Source organism: Callorhinus ursinus, unplaced genomic scaffold (genome assembly GCF_003265705.2).
Source record: "Callorhinus ursinus isolate GAN/ISIS: 27379988/994484 unplaced genomic scaffold, GSC_fseal_2.0 scaffold2, whole genome shotgun sequence".
In the NCBI taxonomy this organism is placed as follows: Eukaryota; Metazoa; Chordata; class Mammalia; order Carnivora; family Otariidae; genus Callorhinus; species Callorhinus ursinus.
The window spans coordinates 53,450,530-53,473,187 of NW_027397064.1; the positions used below are offsets into that span (position 1 = coordinate 53,450,530).

Here is a 22,658-nt window from a genome sequence, read left to right on the forward strand (position 1 = left end):
TGACTGCTGGGGACCTTATCAGTATGGATATAAGTAAGATGTTGGAACTAGAGTTCAGAATAACGATTATAAAGATACTAGCGGGGCTTAAAAAAAGCATAGAAGACACTAAAGAATCCATTTCTGGAGAAATAAAAGAACTAAAATCTAATCGAGTCAAAATCAAAAGGGCTATTAATGAGATACAATTAAAAATAAATGAAGCAGAAGAGAGAATCAGTGATATAGAAGACAAAATGATGGAGAATAAAGAAGCTGAGAAAAAGAGAAAAAAACAACTATTGGATCACGAGGGGAGAATTCAAGAGGTTAAATGATACCATAAAGCAAAACAATATTAGAATAATTGGGATCCCAGAAGAGGAAAGACAGAGGGGGGCAGAAGGTATATTGGAGCAAATTATAGTGGAAAACTTCCCTAACCCAGGGAAAGAAACAGGCATCCAAGTCCAAGAGGCACAGACAACCCCCCTCAAAGTCAATAAAAATAGGTCAACACCCTGACATATAGTGAAACTTGTAAATCTCAGAAATAAAGAGAAAATCCTGAAAGCAGCTTGGGACAAGAGGTCCATAATCTACAAGGGTAGAAACATTAGAAGGCAGCAGACCTATCCACAGATACCTGGCAAGCCAGAAGGGCTGGCATGATATATTCAGGGTGCTAAATGAGAAAAACATGCAGCCAAGAATACTTTATCCAGCTAGGATATCATTTAAAATAGAAAGAGAGATAAAAAGCTTCCAAGACAAGGGCGCCAGGGTGGCTCAGTCAGTTAAGCGTCTGCCTTCAGCTCAGGTCATGATCTCAGGGTCCTGGGATCGAGCCCTGCATCGGGCTCCCTGCTCAGTGGGGAGCCTCTTTCTCCCTCTGCCCCTCCACCTGCTCCTACTCTCTCTCTCTTTCTGTCAAATAAATAAAATCTTTAAAAAAAAAAAAAAGCTTGCAGGACAAACAGAAACTAAAAATTGTGATCACTAAACCAGCCCTGCAAGAAATATTAAAAAGAATCCTTTAAAGGGCACCTGGGTGGCTCAGTTGGTTAAGCGACTGCCTTCGGCTCAGGTCATGATCCTGGAGTCCCGGGATCGAGTCCCACATCGGGCTCCCTGCTCAGTGGGGAGTCTGCTTCTCCCTCTGACCCTCCTCCCTCTCGTGCTCTCTATCTCTCATTCTTTCTCTCTCAAATAAATAAATAAAATCTTAAAAAAAAAAAAAAAGGAATCCTTTAAGCGAAGAAAGAGCCTAAAAGGAACACAGACCAGAAAGGAACAGGAACAATACACAGAAACAGTGACTTTACAGGTAATACAGTGGCACTAAATTCATATCTTTCACAATTATCATATGATCTCACTGATACAAGGAATTTAAGAAACAAAACAGAGGATCATAGGGGAAGGGAGGGAAAAATGAAACAAAATGAAACCAGAGAGGGAGACAAACCATAGGAGACTCTTAATCTCAGGAAACAAACCGAGGGCTGCTGGAGTGGAGGGGAGTGGGAGGGATGGGGTGGCTGGGTGATGGACACTGGGGAGGGTATGTGCTATGGTGAGCGCTGTGAATTGTGTTAGACTGATGAATCACAGACCTGTACCCCTGAAACAAATAATACATTATGTGTTAATAAAAAATAAATGAATAAATAATAAATAAATAAAATCCATATCTTTCAATAGTTACTCTGAATGTAAATGGGCTTAATGCCCCAATCAAAAGACACGGGGTTTCAGATTGGATAAAAAAGCAAGATCCATAGATATGCAAGAGACTTTCTGCAAGAGACTCATTTTAGTCTCAAAGACACCTCTACATTTAAAGTGAGGGGTGGAAAAACCATTTATCATGCTAATGGACATCAAAAGAAAGCTGGGGTGGCAATCCTTATCTCAGGCAAATTAGGTTTTAAATCAAAGACTGTATAAAGAGATGAGGAAGGACACTATATCAGAATTAAAGGGTTTATCCAACAAGAAGATCTAACAATTGTAAATATTTATGCCCCTAACATGGGAGCAGCCAATTATATAAACCAATTAATAACAAAATTAAAGAAACACATCGATAATAATACAATAATAGTATCGCACTCACTGCAATGGACAGATCATCTAAGCAGAAGATCAAATAGGAAACAAGGGCACTGAATGACACATTGGACCAGATGGACTTCACAGATATATTCAGAACATTCCATCCTAAAGCAACAGAATATACATTCTTCTTGAGTGCACATGGAACATTCTCCAGAATAAATCACATACTGGGTCACAAATCAGGTCTCACCTGGTACCAAAAGACTGGGATCATTCCCTGCATATTTTCAGGCCACAGTGCTTTGAAATTTGAACTCAATCACAAGAGGAAATTTAGAAAGAACTCAAATACATGGAGGCTAAGGAGCATCCTACTAAACAATGAGTAGGTCAACCAGGAAATTAAAGAAAAAAATTCATGGAAATAAAAGAAAATGAAAACATAACTATTCAAAACCTTTGGGATGCAGCCAAGATGGTCCCAAGAGGGAAGTATATAGCAGTACAAGCCTTTCTCAAGAAACAAGAAAGGTCTCAAATACACAATCTAACCCTACACCTAAAGGAGCTGGAGAAAGAACAGCAAATAAAGCCTAAACCCAGCAGGACAAGAGAAATAATAAAGATCAGAGTAGAAATCATGAAAACAGAAATCCAAAGAAGAGTAGAACAGATCAATAAAACTAGGCACTGGTTCTTTGAAAGAATTAATAAAATCGATAAACCCCAGGCCAGACTTACCAAAAAGAAAAGAGAAAGGACCCAAATAAATAAAATCATGAATGAAAGAGGAGACATCACAACCAACACTGAAGAAATACAAACAATTATAAGAACGTATTCTGAGCAACTATATGCCAACAAATTAGGCAATCTGGAAGAAATGGATGCATTCCTAGAAATGTATAAACTACCAAAGCTGAAACAGGAAGAAATAGAAAACCTGAATAGACCCATAACCAGCAAGGAAATGAAAGCAGTAATCAAAAAATCTCCCAACAAACAAGAGTCCAGGGCCAGATGGCTTCCCAAAGGAATTCTACCAAACATTTAAAGAATTAATAGGTATTCTTCTGAAGTGTTTCAAAAAAACAGAAATGAAAGGAAAACTTCCAAACTCGTTCTGTGAGGCCGGCATTACCTTGATCCTAAAACCAGACAAAGACCCCATCAAAAAGGAGGATTACAGACTAATATCCCTGATGAACATGGATGTAAAAATTCTCACCAAGATGCTAGCCAATAGGATCCAACAGTTCATTAAAAGGATTATTCACCACAACCAAGTGGGATTTATTCCTGGACTGCAACACTGGTTCAACAACTGCAAATCAATCCGTGTGATACACTACATTGATGAAAGAACAAGAACCATATGATCCTCTCAATAGATGCAGAAAAAGCATTTGACAAAGCACAGCATCCTTTCTTGATTAAAACTCTTAAAGAAGAAGTCAAACTCTCACTCTTCACAGATGACATGATACTCTATGTGGAAAACCCAAAAGACTCCACCCCAAGATTGATCGAACTCATACAGCAATTCAGCAACATGGCAGGATATAAAATCAATGCACAGAAATCAGTTGCATTTCTATACACTAACAATGAGACAGAAGAAAGAGATATTAAGGAGTCAATCCATTTACAATTGCACCCAAAACCATAAGATACCAAGGAATAAATCTAACCAAAGAGGCAAAGGATCTGTACTCAGAAAACTATAGAACACTCATGAAAGAAATTGAAGAAGACAGAAAGAAATGGAAAAATGTTTCATGCTCATGGATTGGAAGAACAAATATTGTTAAAATGTCTATGCTACATGGAGCAATCTACACATTCAATGTAATCTCTATCAAAATACCATCAACTTTTTTCACAGAGCTGTAACAAATAATTCCCAAATTTGTATGGAACCAGAAAGACCCTGAGTGGCCAAAGGAATGTTGAAGAAGAACACCAAAGCTGGTGGCATCACAATGCCGGACTTGAAGCTCTATTACAAAGCTGTAATCATCAAAACAGTATTGTACTGGCACAAAAACAGACACATCGATCAATGGAACAGAATAGAGAACCCAGAAATGAATCCTCAACTCTATGGTCAACTCATCTTTGACAAAGCAGGAAAGAATATCCAATGGAAAAAAGACAGTCTCTTCAACAAATGGTGTTGGGAAAACTAGACGAGCCACATGCAGAAGAATGAAACAGAACCATTTCCTTACACCATACACAAAAATAGACTCAAAATGGAGGAGAGACCTAAATGTGAGACAGGAATCCATCAAAATCCTAGAGGGGGGGCTCCCGGATGGTGCAGTCGTTAAGCGTCTGCCTTCAGCTCAGGTCATGATACCAGAGTTCTGGGATAGAGCCCCGCATCGGGTACCCTGCTCAGCAAGAAGCCAGCTTCTCCCCTTCCCACTCCCCCTGCTTCTGTTCCCTCTCTCGCTGTGTCTCTGTCAAATAAATAAATAAAATCTTAAAAAAAAAAAAATCCTAGAGGGAGACACAAGCAGCAACCTCTGTGACCTCGGCTGCAGTAACTTCTTGTTAGACATGTCCTCAAAAGTAAGGGAAACAAAGGCAAAAATGAACTACTGGGACTTTATCAAGATAAAAAGCTTTTGCACAGCAAAGGGAACAGTCAACAAAACCAAAAGACAACTGACAGAATGGGAGAAGATATTTGCAAATATCTCATCAGATAAAGGACTAGTATCCAAAATCTATAATGAACTTATCAAACTCAACATCCAAAAAACAAATAATCCAATCAAGAAATAGGCAGAACACATGAACAGACATTTCTCCAAAGAAGACATACAAAGGCCAACAGTCACATGAAAGAATGCTCAACATCGCTCAGCATCAGGGAAATACAAATCAAAACCACAATGAGATACCACCTCACACCAGTCAGAATGGCTAAAATTAACAAGTTGGGGAACAAGAGTTATGTGGCAAGGATGAGGAGAAAGGGGAACCCTCCTACACTGTTGGTGGGAATGCAAGCTGGTGCAGTGACTCTGAAAAACAGTATAGAGGTTCCTTGAAAAGCTGAAAATAGAGCTACCCTAGGACCCAGCAATAGCACTACTAGGTATTTACCCCAAAAGTACAAATGTAGTGATCCAAAAGGGCACCTGCACCCCAATGTTTATAGCAGCAATGTCTACAATAGCCAAACTACGGAAAGAGCCCAGATGTCCACTGACAGATGAATGGATAAAGATATCGAATATATATACAATGGAATACTACTCAGCTATCAAAAAAATAAAATCTTGCCATTTGCAATAACGTGGATGGAACCAGAGGGTATTATGCTAAGCCAAATAAATCAATCAGAGAAAAACAATTATCATAATATCTCACTCATATGTGGAATTTAAGAAACGAAACAGAGGCTCATAGGGGAAGAGAGGAAAAAGAAAACAGAGGGAGACAAACCTTAAGAGACTCTTTAATCATAGGAAACAAACTGAAGATTCCTGAAGGAGAGGGAGTCAGGGGGATGGGGTAATTGGGTGATAGACATTAAGGAGGGGATGTGATGTAAGGAGCACTGGGTATTACATAAGACTGATGAATCACTGACCTCTACCTCTGAAATTCATAATACATTATATGTTAATTAATTAAATTTAAATAAAAATAAAAAATAGTAGAGAGACAAAGAAAGATAAAGCCAATATGATAAAATATCAATAATTACTTAATCTAGAAAATGGATTACTCTTCTCTCTACTTTGGTGTTTGAAAAAATTTCAAATTAATAAATAATAAATAAATCTTAAACTTGTTATAGTAATGAAGGAATATATAACCACAAATATTATTGATTATATAAAGATTAAGTTCATACTCAAATCAAAGCTTTAACATGGTACAATGACCAACTCTTGGACCACAGTGAGCTAAAAGGTCACAAAATAATCCTATGATTAAAATTAGTTTGCTCTCCATTCTTCCACAAGCAAAAATGCAACAGCATTGAAAATTTGGGGGACAAGTCTTGGTGTTTCAAATCAACCTTAACTAATAATATTTGTTTTGCTTTTAACAATACAAATCAGGTCATCTATTGTATCAATATTCCAACCCACGCTTCTCAAATTATCAATTTCTCAGACCAGTGTGGTAGAAACTACCAAGATATGTACCTGAGTGTGAGTAAACTTAGCTTTTTGAGACCTGAAGACAATGGTAAAATGTAATGATAAAATAAATTTAAAACAAAATGGAAAATATACCTTTTTAATGACAACTAAGACTGAGCCGTAAAGTTTTTATAAACCAAACACTAACTTCAAATGTGTCTAAAATTATCATATACCATTTGTGAAGTGTCCAAAGAAATAATCGTTCTTGTCTCATCTGCAGGACATGTTAGGCCATATGATACACTTGTTCCTCCTGCCAAAATAGGAAACAACTTTAATATTTTATTTTTTAGCTACATTTCTAGGGCAAATCCCTAATATAAAGTATACAAACAGGCCCGCTAGAAAAGTAATACCTATTTCTACTTTGCAAAATGTAATTTGCAAATGCTAACACACTAAAAGCAAACTCACCTTTATTTTATGCTGCATGCCAAAATGAAGAAATATTATGGAGCTGAAAGCAATGGGATATGGCTCCATCCCCTGGGCACACTCAAGTGACGCCCCTAGCAATTTGTGAAACTCCAAAAACATGATTAGAAAAATTCTAAGCTAATGATTACTCTGGAGATATTGTTTAAAAGAAAAAATACCCTTCCTAATTCAACTAAAGACACCTTACCTTAATTATGAGACTCATTTATGATTTGAAATAATATCTTATATTGTCACACAAAAAGACTTTAATAAATTAGAATATAAACAAGTTAAAATTGCCCAGATTATATAATATTGGAACAAATTTATATGCTAACGATGAAAAGGTGATTTTAATATAGAATAACCAATATATACAACTATATAAACAATGTACTCCTGTTTCCATTAACATTTATCAAAGGAAAAATGTTTTCTTGATACCAACATAAAATAATACTATGTTTAGTCCTTAACCATCTTATTACCATATATCAGAGTAAATTCTTAATTGGTATTTCCATTTGTCTGGGATAGAAAACTCTTGATACAAGTAAGAATTACAAGAGGTGCTGATCTAAATATTCAGTTTACTTTTACAAGATGAGACCATGAACTGTCAATTAAGAACATGCCTGTAATCAGTAAACACTATTTGCTTGTCATAGTCATTTGAAATCAGAAAAATATTTCGCTAAAAGTGGCACTGTAGTGACTTTTTTTTTTTCATGAATTCAACTGAAAGTATCAGCTGAAGAAGGAATCTGGAGCTCCTGATTTGTTTGGGGTCCCACTTCTGTTCCATCAATGCTAATTGAATCAGGGAAGGCAATTTCCTTTGGCTTGGGTAGGTTATTAAAAGAATGTGGTTGATAAAAGATCAAAAAGCAATGTTAGTTTTCAACATTAAAATGTATTACTGATCTGGTCATCCTTGTCCTAGCTGATCTTTCACACTGCATAGTGTTCCTTCCCAAAAGTATATATTGGGTATATTTAGCCTCTGAAAAATAACATTCTCTCCATAAAGATAAAAGTTATAAAGTAATTACTAAAGTGGGAACATTTTCTTATTTAAGCATTAAGTCACAGCATCAACTAGAATCTATACGGGAAAGAACCCATGAACTACATGTTTCAAACAGTTCAGGTAGATAGATCTACTCAAAAATGAGCAGCATAAACAAATTTTTCAGAATAACCATATCAAAATTACAAGAATGTTTACTTTCAATGGGATGGCACAAATATTTAGAATACAAATAATTTAAATAAAAATAAAAATAAAAAACACATATACATCGTATCAAAATTTAAAAGGCACAATACCTACCACCAATTGGTATGATACAAAGGTTGTATTTGCACGCTAGATTCACAATCTTAACTACATCATCATGACATGCTGTTGAAAAAAAAGGGAAAATAAATTAATCATAGGGATGTGAATAAACCTGGGTAATCCTGCAAAATAAGGGTCCATGAAGTTCTTTAGTGTCTAAACTTTTTCATTTATTCACTCATTAACACACATTAAACAGCTATATTAAAACAAAATGTTTAGTACTTATCTTTTTAACTTTTCATTTTGAAATGATTTAATTCTTACAAAAAGGTTGCAAAAAAGGTACAAAGAATTTCCTTCATCCAGCAGACATAAATATTAACATCTTACAATTATCAAAACCAAGCAATTTACTATTAAACAATACTATTAACCAATCTACAGACCTTATTCAAATTTTGCCAATTGTTCCACTAATGTCCCCTTTTCTGGACCAGCCAATCACACACTGTATTTAGTTGTCATGTCTCCTTACTCTTCTTTATTTTTTTTTCTTTAAGATTTTATTTATTTGACAGACAGAGAGAGAGCACAAGCAGGGGGAGCGACAGGCAGAGGGAGAGGGAGAAGCAGGCTCCCCGGTGATCAGGGAGCCCGATGCGGGGCTCAATCCCAGGACCCTGGGATCATGACCCGACCTGAAGGCAGACGCTCAACTGACAGCCACCCATGGGCCCCTCCTTACTCTTCTTTAATCTGAGAGAGTTCCTCAGTCTGTTTTTTATTTTTATTTATGGCACTGACACTTTTGAAAAGCCCTGGTCAGTTATTTCACAGAGTATCTCTCAATTTGGGTTTCTGCCTCATTATTAAATTCAGGTTACACACTTAGGCAGGAATTCCACAGAAGTGATGTTGTGCCTTTCTTAATGAGTTACATATGGAGGGACATGATGCAGACAGGTCTCATTTCTGGTAATGTTAACTTTCATCATTTGGTTATAAAGTATCTGCTAGTTTTTTCCACTATAAGAATACTGTAATTAATAAGTATCTTATGGGGAAAGAGTTACTCTATATAGGTATGTTTGTCATCATACTTTCACCCACTAATTTTTGCAGCCATTGATGATTCTTTATTCTGCTTTTTTAAACAAATTTTAAAATGCTATACATAATGTACTACAGATATTCCTTCCTATTGCATACAACTAAAGAGTACTCTTTATCAGAGTAAAGGCTATATGAGTAACAAAAACCTGACAACAGAATATTTTAAATACAAGACACACAAGATGCTAAACCTCAATCTGAGTAGCAATAGAGCATTAAGCCAGGGACCAACATGGCAAATAAACTATTTGAGAAAGATAAATCTCCTGATAATATGGAATGGCAAAGAAGAGAAAAAGACTTGAGGCAAGGAAACTATGCAAAAATCCAGTATTTCCGGGGCACCTGGGTGGCTCAGTTGGTTAAGCGACTGCCTTTGGCTCAGGTCATGATCCTGGAGTCAAACGATCAAGTCCTGCAGGGCTTCCTGCTCAGCAGGGAGTCTGCTTCTCCCTCTGACCCTCCCCCCTCTCATGTGCTCTCTCTCTCTCAAATGAATAAATGAAATCTTTAAAAAAAAAAATCCAGTAGTACCTGCTAAAGGAATGAAAGGGAAATTTAAGGATGTAAAACATACAAGTGAATATCCATTTATGAAAGTAAAAATATTGTTCTGTAAGAGTTATCATTTCTCAGGTTTGTTTAAAACTAGGAATATGTCATTTGTATCATTCCAATTTTTAATGAAAATCCATTTTAAGCTTTCAGATTAAGCTTATAAAAATTACTGTCTGTGGTAAAATTTTTTTACTAAGTGGAATACTAGTTGATTAATAATTAATAAAATAACCAAACATGACTGTCAAAAATCCTTTAACAGGGCAAAACTACTTCTATGATTGTCAACTAATCAGAAGCTTTCTTTGACCATGTTATCTGACACAGCACTCCCTCATTCCACTGCCCACCTACACAGCTCTCTATTTTCTTACTGTGCCTTTTCTTTACAGGACTTATCACCGCTCAATACACTATATATTTATTTGCTCTTTTGTCTGCCTCCTTCTTCACTAAACTGTATGGCACCTGAGAACAGATTTTTGTTTTGTTCACAGCTCATCCTCAATACCTGTAACAGTACCTAGCACATATTTTCACAGGACTAAAGTTTCGGTATTTAGACAGCTAAAAATAATGCATAAATACTAAATTTAATAAATGAAATGACTTAAAAATATGTAATTGTTAAAGTAGATTTTATTTTTATAAGCATACTTACTACAGACAACATATGAGTGACTACTTGTCCAAATTAAATGAAAAGCAGAGATATTCACACTGTGTTAAGGGTCACAATGGTGACAAATCCTGGTTTAAGGACAACTCCAAATCATAAAAATTACATATATTACAAATTCTTATGCTAAGACAAGCTCTAGACATTCTACTAAAGCAAATATAAAATTCAGATTCAAATTATAGCCAGACTTAAAGACATCCACAAGGACAGATATCCTATATACATGTATATATGAGGGTGTGTGTGTGTGTGTGTGTGTGTGTGTGTGTGTGTGTGTTTTTCAAACTGCAAGATGAGACAGGCACCTTCACTCTATGGAATACCACATTGTCTTAAATTGCCATATTGTCTCAAAACTTGCCCTCGTGCAAAGGTAAAAAACCTGAATTTTATCACCAACAGAAAATTTACATTAAAGTTAAATAAAGGCCTCAAAGATCTGATAACCTGTTGGGGGGAAAAAAAAAGCTATTTCAAAGAAGTCATTATACTGGAAGATTCAATAGAATAAAATTATAAACTTGATTCAGGCACCTATACACTATTCATATAGATTCCTGAGGTATGTAACATGATGGTAAAGGGAATATTTTAGAAAAATTAACCTCTGAAGAGTATATGGGAGGCTTGGAGGAATAAGAAACTTGAAGGATGAGAGAGAACCTTATAGGCTATTAACAAAAATCTGGCTATGCATTGATAAGGGCCTGATTTGAAAACTGATATGGAAGAAAAAAAAGGACAAAGTTTTAAGGGAACTGCCAAATGGGATGGGTTTTACAAAACAAAGAAAACTGCTGTGCAACAACAGACTAATTATGCATGTTTCCTAAACCTGGATTTTTAGAAATATTTGTATTTCCTAAAGCAAGACCTACATTTTCATTATGGTAATTTCTCAGTATTTTAATAGTCAAACACATGAAGAAAATACCTAGAAGGCACGCTTGAAAGTTCTACTCAAGATATATCAAAAGATGGTGTATTAAGGTTTCCTATGGGAAATGAAAACTGATAAATTTTGCTTTCATTTTTTTTCCAGTAAAAAAATGGAATGAATCTTCCCCAGATCTTGGTGAAGAAGCAGCCTAAAGCTACTAAAAGAATACTGGGAGAATATACACCACAAGTATCAGGAAAGTAATTTAATCTGGCTATATATATATACTCTTGGATTTTCCTCCTATGTATGTCACCTCCCTCCTACCTCTATATTAAAGTATGATTTTCTCCTTCAGATACTCCCTGTAAAGCAAAAAGAATCATATCTAAAAACAGATGAGCCAATTTTTGAAAAATAAAATACTCCTCTACTCCTTTAACAGAATCTGAAGAGTAAAAAGGACCAGATCATTGCAACTCATTTTAAATGGTAATTATGGACAGTAAGGTACAATATACCAATTCTGCTTTAAATTTTCTACTAAAAGAGATAGGTATAAAAATCATATATATAAATATACTGACTGCCTAATCATCAGCAAGAGCAAAATAACAACACAAAGCTCATCTATCCTCTATCTCAAGCCCAAATCATGAATATTAATTTTTCAGAATTTAATTATTTATATCAAAGACAATGGGTATCTTAAACAACTTGTTTCATCATTTGGACATAATGCTTTTTAGGCCACAAGCTGATATCAACAAAGTACTACAACAAATTTGCAGGAATCAGTAGTTAAGAGTTTCTCTACCTGTGAATATATCATTGATCAATACTAATTTCATGAAGCTTTCAAACTAACAAGAAATACATTTTTTTTACCTGACCTCCCAATATGATATTAACATTTAAAATGAAGATTTAATCAACAGCAAAATCAATCATGAAAACCAACAGTTCAGGATGATCAGATCAAGAAAGAATTATGACTTTTGGTAAACTTTAAAAATATAGCTGCCTGTACTTTGTACAACTCCTATGTTTAAAAGTACATATTTCCAATACTAAATTTATTTAAGATTTTACAATACTAAATTAATGATACAAAGAAAAAAAACTTACTTGGCCATAAAACTATATCAGGAATTCGCTGAAACATTCCTTCCCTGAGCAAAAATATCTCATGAAGACAATGACCTGTTTTGCAGTTTAAAAAAGAACATGTAAAAACATCTTAAATTATAGGAAATTTTAAAATTAAAATCAAATAGTGTTTATATAAAGTTGCTTACCATGAGCTCTAAATACTCGATCATCTGCTTCTTGTGAATACGAAATATTAGTTTCTTTAAGGTCATGAAGAAAATCTTCATTTACAATAGAAGGAGGTGTATCACTAGGATTTAAGGATGCCTAGAAAGTAAAATTGGTTTCTTTGACTCCAAATTGAGACAAAAGCATAGGAAAATACCAAGTAACACATATGGAAACCAACTCTGTGACAGTAACAAGTTATAAATGGTCTGGTTAATCACATTCTATAACATAAGTTATAAAAGCTGTATGCTTCCTCTTTTGCATCTATGGTCCACTTTTTTATTGTTTCTGAAGATTGAAATCAAGAACAAAGAAGATGGCAAAGTCTCAAATCTTTCATTTTAGATCAAGGAAACTGGGGGAAAGCTACTTAACTTTTTTCATCACCTATGTTTTCACCTGTAGATAAAATTTACCATTTCTTATACTTCAGTTACTATTTTAAAATGATCAACAAGAAACCTCATAATAATAGGTCCATTTTCACAGAACTGCTTTAAAACTCATAACATAATTATAACTTGATACTTAATTTCAACTACTAGGTAAGCTGGAAAAAAAAAATCTTTAAAGCTATGCAACACTGGGGAAATCACCCAACTTCTCTGGACCTTGGCTTCTTCATCTGTTAAATGAGATTATCACCACTAAATTTATACAGCTACTAAAGAAGAAAGGTTAAATGTCATAACTTTTGTGAAAAGCACCAAAAACCTGCCTACCATATAAGAAAAGACTGGCCAAATCAAATCTGCTATTAAAAAAAAAAAACTACAATATAGTATTTGGAAAAAAGAAAATACAAGAATGTGTAAAATATATATATATGATATTTATATAGTGTTAGTATCTTATTAAAGGGTCTGTATTTAATATTCAATTATATGAGAAATGTTTATTAAGTGTGTGTTATATGCTAGGCACTGTTCTAGGCCTTGGGGATATAGCAGCAAGATAATCAGGGAAAAAAATTTTGACCGCAAGGAATTTATGCTATAGTGAAAAGAAATGACCATAAGAACCCCAACAAAACATACATATTGCTATTTTGTTATTAAAAACTGAAAAGGGCTCAAACTCAGAAAAAAAATGCATGTAAAACTGATGAAATTTCTGAATACGGTATACAGATTGCATCAATGTAAAAAAAAGTAACTACAAATAGCCAAAAGAAAGAATTAAGGAAATAAGAGATCTTTTAAGAAAAGCTGAAAGAATTTAGTTTAGGAGGGGTAAGAATTAGTTGTTAACATAATTTACTTAGTAGAATAAAATGTAACTGTGGAATTAGAAATAAATCAAGTAAGTACTTGCTGAATACTTATAGTTCTGAATAACATGTTGGATACAGTAGAGAATATAGTATAAGACATGGGCTCTGCACTTATGGAACTTATATCCAATTTAGAGGGACATGCAGAATACCATGGCATAGCAAACAAATAATAATAAACATAATAACATAAAGAAATGCTATTTTGTTAGTTTGATATGAATACAGTTTAAAGTTTTTTAACCCTAGCTTAAGAAAACTGAAACTACATGAACAAACTAAAATTATCACTTATATCTTTATCAAATTTTTACTTTTTTATGTCTTCTAACCTTCTAAATGCTCTGATATTAAATGTAATATATTTTTATTTCAAATTATCCCATATTAATCCTGGATTACTGTCAGTCCATTAAATATCCTAAAATTAATAGCAACTTATAATATTTTTCTAACAGTCCTCCCACAGAAATAGTTCATTTGCACTTCACTACCACCCTATGAAAGGTAAAACAGACAGTTATTGCTCTCATTTCTCAAATTAGGAATAATTGCTCTCATTTCTCAAATTAGGAATAAATTAGAGAAGATAAATAGTTTACCAGATAAACTCTGAGATTAGGATCTAGATCTGTGATGCTGAAAAGTCATCCCTAGAAAACCTAGCAAGGCCAATAAAACTAGTAAACTACTTAACAAAAAAATCACAACAAATGCATTAAAGCAATTATAACAAATTACAAAGATAAATTTAACTGATTTTGGATTAAACACATGTCCATGCACACACAGACACACCTACACAGACTTAAGCATACTTAAGACTTAGTAATCATTCTTATTTGCTTACTTTAGAGGTAGTTTTATGCTCCAGACTTACTCCAAGGGTATTTTGAATCCAGTCTTTAAAAGTTGGTAAAATCATACCACTAAGAGGATACCTAAGATTACAAAGAAGATAAAACATTAGAGTAAGGGATCTTCTTTTAAATTAAACCTTAGCTTTGGCTTCTAGTAATGGTCAAGTAATTCCTATCAAAACAATACCCCCCCGACATATAATTATAATCTCTGGACAAAAACAAAACACTCTGAAGGCAGTACAGACAGACAAAAGCAGGCAATAACAGGGGGAAGGGGATGTGATACACTTAGAAAAAGGAAACAGCAGTACACGAGTTTCCAGGGTCTTTTTATTTTTAAAACAGGTTTTAGACTGAGGGAAGCCCAGCTGGTACCATAAAAGGAAACAAAAATACAGAAAATCTATTGTCTTCCTGCCTTGAAAAACCAGAAGGCAGTGTTTGCAGTGAACACAACAGCTGGGAAGAGTATAGAGAAATCAAAGAAAAGGAGAGAGTCAGAGAGTGATGTATGTATAAACTCTGTCCAAATGCCTAGCTGACCTTGAATTACACGTGTATGGAGCAGACTTGAAGCAGCCCAACTAAGCTTAAAAGAACTCAGTTGCTCACCACCACAGAGGGAAATAGGAATTTGAGAATAGTCAAGTTAACCAATTGATGTTAAAAAAATAAGTAACACCCCTGCAGAAGAACATAATAGAATACAGAGTTTCTACAATAGCCATTAACACTGTCCAAGATGTACTCCAAAATTACTAGACACAAACAAACAAGAAACTGTAATCCTTAATCAAGAGAAACGGTAATAAATAGGGACTGACTCTAAGAAGATCTAAGACTGACCCTAAGAAGATCTAAGATCTACTAAGACCCTAAGTAGCACACAACCATTTTAAAACAGCTATAACTATGTTAAAGGACAAAAGGGAAACTATGTTCCCAGTAAGAAAGAAAAAAAAATCTCAGCAGAGAAACAGAAACTATAAAAAGAAAACAATAGGAATTCTATAATTAAAACTCTTAAAAATTCACTGAAAGAACAGAAGGGCAGACTGGAGATGTCAGTGAATGTACAGGTAAAGCAATAAAACATATACAATCTGAAGAGCAGAGAAAAAGATTGAAAAAATAAACAGAGTTTCAAAGACCTATGGAACAATAACAAAAGACTAACATATATATAATATACATAACATACACAGAGAGTCCCAAGAAAAAGGGGGGGAAAAAAGGAGGGAAATGGAGTAAAACAGTATTTGAAGAAATAATGGCAAAAAGTTTCCAAATTTGATGAAAGACATACATTTACAAATTCAAGAAGGCCAAAAGACACTAAGATGATAAATGCAAAGAAACTCACACTACACACATCACAGTCAAATTGCAATTTAGTATATGTGCTGCCGAAGCGAGCACAGTCAAATTGCAATTTAAAAGAAAAAGAGTGAGAAAGAAAATGTTAAAAGCATCTAGAGAAAAATGATATATTACATACAATGGAATAACAATAAAAATTATGACCAGCTTCTCATCAGAAACAGTGAAGTCCAGGAAAAAACTGAACAACATTTTTAAACTACTGGAAGAAAAAGAATGTCCACCTGGAATTCTGTACCTGGTGAAAATATACTTCAAAACTAAAAGTTAACTAAGACATTTTCAGATGAAAACTGAGAGAACCTGGTGCCAGCAGACCTACACTACAAGAAATGCTAAAGTGGTTTCTATAAGCTGAAGGGAAATACAACACTTAATATAAACTGAAATCCTCAAGACAGAATAAATAATAACAGAAAAAGTAAATATGTGGGTAAATATAAATGACTATTTTTTCTTAATTTCTTTCCAATATTTATGACTTTTAAAAATTCTATCATGGAACTAGAGGGTATTATGCTAAGCGAAACAAGTCAATCAGGGAAAGACAATTATCTGATCTCACTCATGTGTGGAATTTAAGAAATAAAACAGAGGACCATAGAGGAAGAGAGGAAAAAATAAAACAAAATGAAACCAGAGGAGACAAACCATAAGAGACTCTTAATCATAGGAAATAAACTGAGGGTTGCTGGGGGGGCAGGGGCAGAGGAAGGGGTAACTGGGTGATGGACATTAAGAAGGGCATGTGATGTAATGAGCACTTGGTATTATATATATAAGACTGATGAATCACAGACCTGTACCTCTGAAACCAATAATACATTATATGTTAATTAATTAAAAGAACAAATAAATATAAAAAATACTATCAGTGTGTCACAGAGTTTATGATATGACAACTATAAAAAGAACACGGGATAGTAAATAAACCTATAGATTTGCAAGGTACTTAGATTTTACATGAAGTTGTACAAGAAATTTAAAACACACAAAAGAGCTCTATAGAATAGGAAGAGTATGGAAAAAACTAGATTTGCTACTCTGATTTTGTTTCCTATATTTTCCATCCCAATCCTTAAATAGTTTATATGAAATATGAACATTATTTTATATACACAAGAAATCCTAAATTTTATTCATTTATTTTATTTATGTAAACATATATGTGTGTGTGCGTGTGTGTGTGCGTGTGTGTGTGTGTGTGTATATATGAGAAGATTGATGCAGAAAACTCAAGTGCTTAGAAATCCAGCTTTTCAGTTTTGGAAATACTTGTCAGAGGTGGCAAAATATTAAATAGCAATAAGTGCTAAAAATAGAGATAAAATAAGTATCCCACCCTAGATTAGTGTAGTGAAGGCTGATATGCAAACAATAATGATCCAATGTGTTATAACAGCACTAATATAATAGCTCTCTGAAAAGACCAAAACAACATTTTAAAATGTTTTTTTTAAAACAGTACTTTAAACTTTTTACTTAAATAAACACATAGCATTTTCATGTGCCAGGCATTGTTCTAAGTGTTTTATGTATATTAACTTAAAATAATGTTATGAGGTTGGTGCTATTATCCCTATTTTATAGATGAGGAAGGTAAAGCACAGAAATTAACTTAAGATGTTAAGTAAGTTAAGTAACTTAATCAAGGTCACATAGCTAGTAAGTTACAAAACAGGATCTGAACCAAGTAATAAATAAGGCTTCAGTCTGTGTTTTTAACCACTATATGATGCTGCCCTTAGTCTGATTCTTCCCTTACCACCATTCCAAGTGAGATCATTATTCTAAAATTCTTTATGAATGATTATTTATAAAATCATTGTACCTATATTCAGTAAACTTTTTCACTATAACGTCCTTGCAACTTCTCTACTCCCCCAACAAAATGATGATGGGACAGCCAAATAAAACTATATTATAGTTGCTTTATTTTTATTTGATTTTATAAATATTTTACTTATAAAATATTGAAGTACGATATACATTAAAAAATACAGACAAGTTTAGAGCGGAATTTTTACAAAGTAAACCTCCCACGTAATCAGTGTTCAGATCCAGAAATAGAAAGAACACTTACCAGTACCCAAGAAACACTCCCCTCCATGCCCTTTCCAGGCATACCACGTTCCCTCACACCAAAAGAACCACTATCCTGTTAACATTACAGAGTAATTTTGACTGTTTTTCAGCTTTATATAAATGAAATCATATGAAATGTACTCTTTTGTGTTAGCCCTCTTTTGCTCAAATATTATATTTGTGAGATTCACCTATGTTGATACATGTTGTTAACATTCATCATTTCAATGGCTTAATTCCACTGTGTGAGTATAGCACAGTTTCTTTATCCACTGTACTGTTGATAGACAATAGTGTTATTTAGTTTTTGGTGCATGCAGGGACATTCTTGAACTTGTTTTCTGAAGAATGTATCACATTTTTCTGACAGGTACATAACTAGAGTGGAATTTCCAGGCCATCATCTATGCATATGTTCAACTTTAGTAGGTATTGGTAGATAAGTTTTCCAGTATGTTTACAACTAACAATGATATATGGACTTAATCCCACATCCTTCCCACACTTGGTGCTATAGTTCTTTTTAATTCGAAACATTCTACTGGTAATCTCTTAACCATTTTAATTTGAATTTCATTGGTTACGTATGGGTTTGAGTTTCTATTCATGTATCTATTGACCATTTGGATATTCTGTTTTCAATGCCAGTTCATCTTTTGTTCATTTTCCTATTGGATTACTATTGTTTTCTCATCGATGTATAAGAATTATTTATATATTCTGAAATCAAGGATGTATGTATTAAACATTTTCTCTTGCTTTATGACTCGTCTTTCATTCTCTTTTGATGAAAAGGAGTTGTATATTTTAATATTATCTAATTGATTCATTTTCTTCCTTTATAAAAGTTAATACATTTTGTTCTCTGCTTTTTGACAACCTCAAATTCAGAAAGACTTTCTGTATATTCCAGCAATTTTACAGTTTTAGCTTATACATTTAGGTCTACAATCTATCTGGAATTGATCTCTGTATCTGATCTGAAGTAACATCAAAATTAATTTTTTTCAAGATGATAGTTTAGGGCGCCTGGGTGGCTCAGATGGTTAAGCGTCTGCCTTCGGCTCAGGTCATGATCCCAGGGTCCTGGGATCGAGTCCCGCTTCGGGCTCCCTGCTCCTTGGGAGCCTGCTTCTCCCTCTGCCTCTCTCTCTCTTTCTCTCTCTCTGTCTCTCATGAATAAATAAATAAAAAGTTTTAATAAAAAAAAAAAAGATGATAGTTTAAATGGCCCTATAGCAATCTTTATTTCCTGTGTGTGTGTGTGTGTGTGTGTGTGTGTGTGTTTAAATGGAGAAAAGTACTCTAGTAGTCACTATCCATTCCAGATCAAAAAACAATTTAAAAAATAATAATAAACTAATGCTGACAACAAATCAGAATAAACAATAAATTGGTCTTAACATCTATGCGAGGCAAGTTATTTAAAAAGTTCAAAGTATAATGTTTGCTCAAGGTTATTTCCCATTCATTTCATCAGAGCTTGAGAACCGGCAAAGCAAAACTAGCCTGAAAAATTACTTTGATTTCACAAAGATAGTATTTTAAAAAGCCAGAGGATAATATATAAACTCTGTACCAAAATTAAATATATGTTTATAATAATGCAGAATTCAGTATTTAAAAAGCTGGTATTAAGGCCCATCTAAAGGAATGTTTAATTGGAAGTGACAAAAAGCACTCATTTTATCACATAATTTTAACAGTTACACAGCATGGGTTGAGTGGGTGTCACTCCTCATGTTAACTTCAAATTATACAACAAAAATCCTATCTAAAGTTGTCAAATCAGTCTTTACATAAACATTAACAAAACAAAAATGACAGTGGAAAGGAAAAAAACATGAAGAATGCGTATTTTAATCAAACAAGTTTCTTGTTAAAAAATCACAAGTGCTAAAAATCAAACTGAAATGGTATGTTTGAAGTACTATATTATAATACCTTTTTCATAAATCTAAAGAAACTGAAATGAAAGAGTATGGGACTTATAGCTAAAACAACTACAGATAGCCATTCAGCATATAAAATCTTCTTCATTTCAACTGAGGTCAAAGTACAAATTCTGGAAAGCTGGTTATTAACAGATATGCAATTGTGTGTTAGTAATGTCCTACAAAAAGACCAATTTGGAACTATTAGGTTTTAATACTGAGTCTTTATACGTTAAGTGTATAATTAATTTGGGTCTCCATAAAGTATATTAGACCCTTGATATTCCTGGCAGAATCATACTCAAGACCTTTGTGAATCCCCTAATTCACAAATAACTTTATCCATAAAATAAAAAAGTGACCACCTTCAAGATACTTGAATTAATACAGAGTTGGTGTTACTGCCATGTGTAAAATTTAAAATTACACTCTACCATTAAGACAAACACAATACATTTTCATATCCGAATGCACAGTATTTCAGACTCTGAAGAAGTATCTTGTGTGCAGAATATTTGATTTAAGACTTTGCTCCCTTATTGGGGTCCCTGGGTGGCTCACTTGTTAAGGGTCTGCCTTCAGCTCAGGTCACGATCTCGGGGTCCTGGGATTGAGCCCTGAGTCAGGCTCCCTGCTCAGTGGGGAGCCTGCTTCTCCCTCTCCCTCTGCCCCACCCCCAAAGGTGTGTGCGCACTAGCTTGTTCTCTCTCTCTCTCTCAAATAAATAAAATCTTTAATTCCTGAACAAAACATTCAGTTCAAAAAATCATGACAGAATGTAAACCTTTCAACTGTACTTTTTCTTGCATCTAATGCCCTGGGACTTGAAAAACAGTAAAGGAAGCCTGACTTAATAATCATAAAGCCTAGCATACTGCCATGGGTTCTAAAAAATCTCACAAAATATTATGAAGTGAAAATGAAAACTCTGGGGCACCTGGGTGGCTCAGTTGGTTAAGCGACTGCCTTCAGCTCAGGTCATGATCCTGGAGTCCCAGGATCAAGTCCCGCATCGGGCTCCCTGCTGAGCAGGGAGTCTGCTTCTCCCTCTGACCCTCCCCCCTCTCATGCTCTCTCTATCTCATTCTCTCTCTCAAATAAATAAATAAAATATTTTTTTTAAAAAAAGGAAAACTTTGAAGTCAAAGAAGTAAATTGACTGAAAAGAGACATTATAAGAAAAGTTAAAGGAATTAGAGGTTTTTAAGAAACAGCCATGTAATAACTTGATTATTACATTACACTAAAATAATTTAGATTTACATTCAAAACTATAAACAAGCATTTAACACTAAGACTGCACTGAGTATTGCAGGACACGAAGAATTGGTATTATAACTCTGTTAAGAGACAACCTGAAAGAAAGAAAGAAAGAAAGAGAGAGAGAGGGAGGGAGGGAGGGAGGGAAGAAGGAAGAAGGAAGGAAAGGAAGGAAAGAAAGGAAGGAAGGAAGGAAGGAAGGAAGGAAGGAAGGAAGGAAGGAAGGAAGGAAGGAGGAAAGGAGGAAAGGAAGAAAGGAAGAAAGAAATTAATTTACAACCTAGTTTAGTCAAAGCTACAAAGATTGGTAGGATGAATATATGGACAAGAAACATGCAACTTTTGCCAGAAATGTGGTAAGAGCAAAGCCAGGTACCTATACCAATTATTGAAACAGGAATGGATCTTTAATCACAATTGAAGATGAGTTTGAGAATTTGAGAATTAAGAAACGGTTCACATTGTAAAATATAAGGTGAGATCAACTCACCACATTCCCTCAGAACAGAATTAAACTATATTGTGGAAGATATAGAAATAGGGGAAGCATTCAAGACCAAAGAAATCACTGTGTGGAAAGAAAATTCTGTGAATATAAATATAAATATAAATATATAAGAAAGAAGTGCACATCAGTATGAACTGTGACTAAAGACAAAGTACTCTCACTCTGCAGCAGTGCACAGTGGCAGCAAAACCATCTATAGATACAAGCATCTATCCTCAGAGTGAGTTACATAATAACTGCTAAGCAATTTAAAAATCTTTTTATAATCAGATAAAACTTTAATGAAAAATTATGCCACTGAAAGTATAAAGTAAACAAACCCAAACAAATTCTCTCCATTTAAACAGTAACTTGTGCTTTGTAAGCACCAATTAATGTTTAATACCTTTAAAGTCAATGAATAATGACAATTTTCAAAAATTTTAGTTTGTAGAAATGTGTAGCATTAGCTTTGAAGTATTGCCTTCTGCTGTTTAAACCCAGGAGGACTCAATTCATCTATATCTAGAAGGAGTAAGAATGGCAAGATAATAAACCTAAGGATTTATAACCTGACAAACTCTAACTATGTTCAGAAGATAAGATTGTGATCTGAAGCTTTTTCCCAAAGATCTCTAACAGTTTATAATAATTGCTTCTAATTTAATGGCTGGAGTGCTTGCTTCGGCAGCACATATACTAATTTAATGGCTGGGTTTGAAATGTCAATGTTACCCTCCCAAAAATATACACAATCAACCACATTTGCTTATAAAAATTTCTTACCTTTTCAATGTCTTTGGATCAAAAATTAAGGGAATCCCTATAAATTTTCATTGAAACTCACCCTTGGTTGCTGGCATCTAAGAATTCCCCTTTCTTCCCAGCTCTGTTTTATATCTT

The 22,658-nt window shown here is 34.1% G+C and overlaps 1 protein-coding gene across 3 annotated transcripts in view; it reads right to left on the reverse strand.

Annotated features, from left to right (window-relative positions):
• The window catches only part of AGPS (alkylglycerone phosphate synthase), a 185,714-nt gene that overhangs the window by 88,762 nt on the left and 74,294 nt on the right, over window positions 1–22,658 (reverse strand). For 2 of the 3 annotated variants that reach the window (XM_073882004.1, XM_025849602.2), the window contains exons 3-7: window positions 14,597–14,687; window positions 12,449–12,569; window positions 12,279–12,353; window positions 7,966–8,037; window positions 6,386–6,465 (exon numbers count right to left, since the gene is read on the reverse strand). In XM_073882004.1, coding sequence (XP_073738105.1) covers window positions 6,386–6,465; window positions 7,966–8,037; window positions 12,279–12,353; window positions 12,449–12,569; window positions 14,597–14,687 — 439 coding nt within the window. The remainder of the gene's footprint in view (window positions 1–6,385; window positions 6,466–7,965; window positions 8,038–12,278; window positions 12,354–12,448; window positions 12,570–14,596; window positions 14,688–22,658) is intronic. The other variant, XM_073881999.1, reaches the window with a different exon arrangement.